The sequence below is a fragment of the Bos grunniens genome, chromosome 18 (assembly GCF_055505025.1).
Source record: "Bos grunniens cultivar Pamir isolate PY7600 chromosome 18, Bosgru_T2T1.0, whole genome shotgun sequence".
Lineage (NCBI taxonomy): Eukaryota > Metazoa > Chordata > Mammalia > Artiodactyla > Bovidae > Bos > Bos grunniens.
The window spans coordinates 43885297-43892385 of NC_141182.1; the positions used below are offsets into that span (position 1 = coordinate 43885297).

At 59.5% G+C, this 7089-nt stretch overlaps 1 protein-coding gene across 1 annotated transcript; it reads right to left on the reverse strand.

Moving 5' to 3' along the window:
- Window positions 1-322: 322 nt before the first annotated feature.
- Window positions 323-2911, reverse strand: CEBPA (CCAAT enhancer binding protein alpha). Its single transcript, XM_086349622.1, has one exon. The coding sequence runs from the start codon at window positions 2770-2772 to the stop codon at window positions 1711-1713; it is 1062 nt and encodes a 353-aa protein (XP_086205748.1). The 5' UTR covers window positions 2773-2911; the 3' UTR covers window positions 323-1710.
- Window positions 2912-7089: the final 4178 nt, after the last annotated feature.

Sequence of the window (7089 nt, forward strand, 5' to 3'; positions counted from 1 at the left end):
CCAAGTCCCTCTTCTCCTGCCAGGGGCTGAGAGGCCACACCAAGGCCCCATGATACCTCGGCACACCCCTCTTCCCACCACATACTCGGAGCCTCTCCAGGCTTTGGCCTTCTCAGGTTCGAGCCTTGTCTACCTTCTGCCATTTATTTGCCTTGGTTGGGAGAAGTCACCCCCTTAATGTAAAGAGGGGCTCAGGATGGGTGGAGAGCTAATGAAAGTCAGGCTCTCAGCCAAAGAATATGCTGTGATTATTCACAAATGTGACCTGGCCCACAAAAAACCTTGGAAGTAGATTTTCTAGTTTTAAAAAGACACCAAAACGGACTTTGATATGTTTATATTATAGATATAATACATAAAACATCTAGCATGAAACTCTATGTCCTCCCCAAAGAAGAGAACCAAAGCCGCCCTCCCCGCTCCCAGGCCCAGCGATCGAATCGGTGAGTGAACGCTGGCTGAGGCCGCCTCCCTTCCAGACCCGGAGCCAGGGCCTCTGGGGGGACCAGGCTGCCCACAGCCAGGGCCGGCGGGGACTGAGGCCCACAGCCACCCCCAGGGAGAGCTGAGGGGAAAGGGGAAGCCCACCTCGCCTCTTTGGTTCCCCTGGGAGCAAAAACAATCCCAAAACCAAAAGGAAAGACAGCCGCAGACCCTCCCTGCAGCTGCTGACGAAGAGCCTCATTCTGGCAAGTTTCTGAGCAAAACCAAAACAAAACAAAAACCAAATAAAATGGTGGTTTAGCATAGACGTGCACATTCACATTGCACAAGGCACCGCAGGGACACAGAGAGGCCAGATACAAGTGTTGATGTCGGCTGATAAAGCAAAATATTTGGAAAGCTTCTCATAACTTCGGTCCCTCTGGGATGGACTGATTGTGCTTCATGTGTATATGGCAATGCTGGCGACATACAGTACAGACAAGGCTGATGGTCCCAGTGTCCCTTCACCACCCCCTACTGACCCCCAGACCAGATCTCTAGGTTCCCCTCTTCCACCAGGCTATCAATCCCATGAACATATGTCCTCCTAGCTAACCCTCGACCTAGCTTTCTGATCTGACTAGGGGTCGCAGGCTCCCACTGGTCACCTGGTGACATCCATCTCAGTGAGTTCTGCCGGGGAGAGCCCAGCCTTTTGCAGGCTGGGAGTTCAGAGGCAAGGAACTAGGGACCCTCCACCTTCACGCAGAACAAGGGGAACAACCTTAGGTTCAAAGCCCCAAGTCCCTGTGTTTCCTCCCCTCCAAGGACAGGCGCTCAGGAGCCGCCGCCAGGGCTGGCTTTATCGGGATCTCAGCTCCCTGAACCTTCCTCCTGCCGGGGGCCTGCACCCCTCCTCTCGTGGGGGCAAGAACCCTCCAAATAAATTGACAAGGCACATATTTGCTCCCCCTACTCGGTAGGAATCGGAGCGGTGAGTTTGCGTTTCCAAGGCACAGGGTTATTCCTTTAATACTAGAGTTGCCGGGCTCCCGGCTCAGCCCCATGGCGCTTCTCCTCTCTGCCTGACCCCTCATCTTAGACGCACCGTGTCCGGCGCAGAGGAAGGCAAGGGGCACGCGCAGCAGGCCAGGCTCTCAGGCAGCACCGGAATCTCCTGGTCCTGGCTTACGCGGTTCGGGCAGTCTTGAGATCCGGAGACCCGAAGCCACTCCCTGGGTCCCAGCCGGCGACCAGCCCAGGGCGGTCCCGCCGCCGCGCGCCTCACGCGCAGTTGCCCATGGCCTTGACCAGGGAGCTCTCGGGCAGCTGACGGAAGATGCCCCGCAGCGTGTCCAGTTCGCGGCTCAGTTGTTCCACCCGCTTGCGCAGGCGGTCATTGTCACTGGTCAGCTCCAGCACCTTCTGCTGCGTCTCCACGTTGCGCTGCTTGGCCTTGTCCCGGCTCTTGCGCACCGCGATGTTGTTGCGCTCGCGCCGCACCCGGTACTCGTTGCTGTTCTTGTCCACGGACTTCTTGGCTTTGCCGCCGCCGCCGCCGCCCGCACGGAGGTCGGGGTGCGCGGCGGCCAGCCCCTTGAGCGCGCCGCCGGGGCCTGGCAGGCCAGCGGCGCCGAGCGCGGGCGCTGGGTGCGGGCTGGGCACGGGCGTGGGCGGCGGCGTGGGGTGGCCGGGCTGCAGGTGCATGGTGGTCTGGCCGCAGTGTGCGATCTGGAACTGCAGGTGCGGGGCGGCCAGGTGAGCGGGCGGCGGGTGCGAGTGCGGCGGCGGCGGCGGCGGCGGCGGCTGGTAGGGAAAGAGGCCGGCCAGCGCCAGCTGCTTCGCTTCGTCCTCCTCGCGCGGCTCCTGCTTGATCACCAGCGGCCGCAGCGCCGGCGCCCCGACCCGCTCGTACAGAGGCTCCAGCCTGCTGTCCAGGTAGCCGGCTGCCGCGCAGCCGTAGCCAGGAGGGGGACCGTGCGTCCCCCCGGGCATGACGGCGCCGCCGGGGCCCACGGGGGCGCCCGGGTAGTCAAAGTCGTTGCCGCCTCCTGCGGGGGCCGCGGCCGCCTTGGCCTTCTCCTGCTGCCGGCTGTGTTGGAACAGGTCGGCCAGGAACTCGTCGTTGAAGGCGGCCGGGTCGATGTAGGCGCTGATGTCGATGGACGTCTCGTGTTCGCAGATGCCGCCCAGAGGCTCCGGGACGGCAGGTGGGGCGGGGGGCTGCGAGGGGCCCGCGCCCCGGGGAAAGCCGAAAGCGGCGCTGCTGGGCGCGTGTGGGGGGCTCTGGAGGTGGCTGCTCATCGGGGGCCGCGGCTCCGCCTCGTAGAAGTCGGCCGACTCCATGGGGGAGCTAAAGTCCTCCCGGCATGGCGAGCCTCGGCGGCCTCCAGCCTGCGCGGGGCGCCGCTGCTGCCACCGCCCACCCAGAGCCCCTACTCGCTCGCGCCCGCTCAGCTCCCGGTCGCGAATGGCCAGGCCCGCGCGGGCCCAGCATTTATACCGGTTTGTCGCCCTCTAGTGTGCAAACGGTGACAACGGAGCAGCGCCTCCTGGGTCTTAGCGCCTGCGGGCTGCAGAGGGCGGCGAGTGGGGCTGGAGCTCAGCGCTGGCTGGGAGGGGCCGCGGGGCAACGCCTACTACCTCCTGCGTCGCCCGCCGAACCGAGACCCGCGCGCGGTGCCCCACCCAGGGTAGAGTTGTCGCCCCCGCGCAGCAGTGGTCGACGGCAGGGCCCCCTCCTGTAGCCTCTCCAGGGGACCCACCTCCAGCCAAAGATCGGGGAGCCCGGGAACACCCGACGCCACACAGGGAGTTAGGGTTGGTTGGGGTGGGCGGAGAGGCAGGTCTTGGTCTCTGAGCTTCCCTGGCGCGGACTCACTTTAAAAGCTGGAACCGGTTCCGTCCGGGTCCGCGTACTCTGCAAGAAGGTTGCGTAAAGAAGGGGTCAGGGGTGGGGGGCAGGGAACAGTTTCGGACGTGCGGCCCAGTGCACGCTGTCGCTTGGAGATGCCAAGGAGAACCGGGATTTTGCGTCTCTGATACCCAGGCACCCGCACAGATTCCGCGCAAAAGTACCTCTCCGCTCCTCTCCACCCACCCCCCTCCCCACACGCGCAAGTACTCCAGGGTCACACGGGCCCGCAGTGCCGGGCGCTAGGACCCCGCGGGGAGCAGAGGAAAGGGGAGGCGGCCACAGTCCGGGAGTCTAGAGGACTCGGCTCGTCCACCCGCCCGGGCTGGGAAACTTTCTTGTTAATTATTTCTCCTTGCCGGAGCTCTAGGTGTTGCTAGGTGCACGGAATTGGCGCTGCTACCCGGCGCGGGGCCGCGTTTTTTCCCCAGAGGGACGGGCCCAGCTGGATTCCGGGGCTGGGGTACCCGGGCGAGGGGAGACGCATAGGGGGAGGAGGAGAATTTGACTCCGAGACGGGGATCCCGAAGCGGGACCGGCGATCAACGGCGCTGGAACCCACAACCTTCTCCCCTACTCCCCATTCAGGTGCTCTCCAAGGCGGGAGCGGGGCTGTGGAGAGAGCCGGGGTCTCCGAATCTCTGCGGCTCTGGGTCCAAGCACCTAATGAGAGAGCCTTGCAGGCTGGTTCGCAGGGCGCTGGGTCCCTGGAATCCTGAGGAAGAAGGTGGCCGGGCCCCTGTGACCCCTGGGCGCCGCGCCGCCTCCGCCCTGGCTGCTGCACGGGGAAGGGGTTTAAGGCAGCGCGTTTCCCCAGCCACGTGGCGCCTCGCGCGTTCTGCTTAGGGATCGCGGAGACAGCCTACTCCCTTGGGGCTTCGAGAGCCCGCAAGTTGCTCCCGCTTCTAGTCCCCATTGCCCCTTATTGACTAAGTGCCCCGAAGACCAACGCCGTCTGGGCTCTATCTGGAAGTTTGCCTGCTTGAGAATCCCTGGGGCTGAGCCGGTGACGACCCCTCGCGGACAGCGGGCTTCCAAAGGCTGGCAAGACGCCACCACTCGTCCAGGAGCCCTCAAGGAGGCGCAGCGTGAAAGCGAGGCCGGGGGAGGCTAAACTCCACTGTGGTCACAGCAAAGAAGCAGCTTCGTCTGGGGAACGCAGACTGTGCTTTAATCAAGTTCCTATTCAACATATTACCCATGATTAATGACCCAACTGCTTCATGTTTTGGTCCAGAGCCCATACATAAGATATTTTCAGCTTGGTACTTTTGGCCTGGGAGTAAAAGTGGATGTATTCAATAAATGCCTATATGAGGAGCTGCTCTCTGCCCCAGGGTGCAGGACCATTTATACACCGTGTACCTCTGGAGACCTGGAGGGAAAACATGGAATGGGATTTTCATTTTCGCTGCAATGCTAAAAATAAGTCTGCCCCGGTGCAGGAACAAAGAGAGGGCTACTAACAATGACCTGTTCTAGCTTGTACATCTGCTGCCCTGTGCACACAGCAGGCAAGTCTCCTCTTAGGATCCAAGAAAATTGCAGAGGCTCCTGGGCTGGGGGAGCATTGGAATAAGACCTTGTTAGTAAGACCTCAGAGAAGGCAATGGCAACCCACTCCAGTACTCTTGCCTGGAAAATCCCATGGACGGAGGAGCCTGGTAGGCTGCAGTCCATGGGGTCGCTAGGAGTCGGACACGACTGAGGGACTTCACTTTCACTTTTCACTTGCATACATTGGAGAAGGAAATGGCAACCCACTCCAGTGCTCTTGCCTGGAGAATCCCAGGGATGGGGGGGGCCTGGTGGGCTGCCGTCTATGGGGTCGCACAGAGACGGACACGACTGAAGCGACTTAGCAGCAGCAGCAGCAGCAGTAAGACCTCACTGTGGGAGTGAGAGATACCAGGCAGGGATCAGAGCCAGGGCTGTAGGTCTTCCCATAGCAGAAGCAGAAAGCTCCCCACCAGGCCAGCTCTGTGCAAGGTGTTTAGTGCCCAGAGGTGAGGGAGAAGCAGCTCCTGCCCTCTCAGAGCTCTGGTCACAGCTGGGGAGACAGACACGTTGTCATACAAAGTCTGCTAAAAGACAGGGGCCTCCTCACAGAGGAGGCAGTGCTGCAGGAGCAGGAAGTGGGACTGGGTAGAGGCAACAAATCCATGACTTTGTCAGATGTATGTTGGGAGACATGGATTCAGAGGAAGGATGAGTGTGTTGTGGTAAAGGAACATCCTGCCCTGGCAGATATGGCTTTGAAGGAGGGTGCAACCAACTGAGGACGTGCTAGGAGTGTTAGTCATTGAGTCGTGTCCAACTCTTTGCAACCCCTGGGACATAGCCCACCAGGCTCCTCTGTCCATGAAATTCTCCAGGCAAGAGTACTGGAGTGGGTTGCCATTGTATTTGCCTCAACTTCATATCCTGAAACCACAACCCCCAGTGTAATTATATTTGGAGATGGATTTCTCAGGAGGTAGATACAGTTCAATGAGGTCATAAATGTGGGGTCTTAGTCTGATAGGATTAGTGGCTTATTAAAAAAAAGGAAAAGAGGAAGCGTCTTCCTGCCACTCATCACCCCCATGTGAGGACCCAAGGAGAAGGTAGCATCAGTAAGCCAGAAGGAGAGCCCTCACCAGAGCCTGACCATGCTGGCACCCTGATCAAAGACTTCCAGTCTCCAGATCTGGGAGAAAACTCATTTCTGTGGTTTAAGTCCTCAGTCTGTGGTTTTTATTATGGCAGCTCAAGCTGACCTGGATAGGAGAAGGCTTCCTGTAGGAGTGGACCTTTGAGCTCCAACTTGAAGGATGAGCAGGAATTTGCTAGAAGAGAGGTGCAATTTGCAGGACGGCATGTTCAAAGGTGAAGCGGCTGCAAGTGCATGTCATGTTCTGGTGACAAAGGACAAGATGTTGGATGGACTGGAGTGCAGGTATTGCTGGGGAGGGGCCTAGATAAGGCTGGGTCCATGGCCAGGGAAACTGCGGGGAAGGAGAGAGCCTCTCTTACAGGCATTTTCTGTCCATTTTTTAGCAGCGGAGGGCTGTGATCCAATCTGATTTCCTGAAAAGCCACTCTACCAGGGGCTGGAGAAGGGATGGTGGACCAGATGAGAAGTAAAGGAGGCCTGAGGCCCCAGGAGGTGGGATAGAGGGCAGGGACTATCCTTTGATATGAATTAGATGAGATTTGAATGAGACGTCAGAACTTGGAGTCTGGGTGGGTCTGAATGGCTGGCTTCTGGCTGGGGTCACCATCCCCCAAGATATGTAATGGAAGGAAAATAGAAGGTCCCCCCCCAAGCCCCGGGGATTGTGGGGTCTCACCACCCACAGGACAACCCCTGCCTGATTTGCCAGGCCATGACCCAGGAACAGCCGCCAAGATCCACCTCCATAGTCCAGTTTTTCCTTTGAGAGCCAAGAGAACACCTTGGGATGAAGAGGAAGGAGTTTAGAGGGCAGGTGTGGCTTTGTGGGGGCTTCTCAGGTGGTGCTAGTGGTAAAGAACCTGCCTGCGAATGCAGAAGATGTAGGAGACCTGGGTTTGATCCCTGTGTTGGGAAGATCCCTTGGAGGAGGGCGTGGTCACTCACTCCAGTATTCATGCCTGTAGAATCTCCATGGACAGTGGAGCCTGGCGGGCTACAGTTCATAAGGTCACAAAGAGTCGGACACGACTGAAGCGACTGAGCGTGCACGCACACACAGTGGATTGTGGGTGGACAGCCCAGAGGTGAGGGG

Excerpts from the sequence above, each read along its gene's own strand:
- CEBPA (XM_086349622.1), bottom strand. The coding sequence starts at position 2,772 with ATGGAGTCGGCCGACTTCTACGAGGCGGAGCCGCGGCCCCCGATGAGC.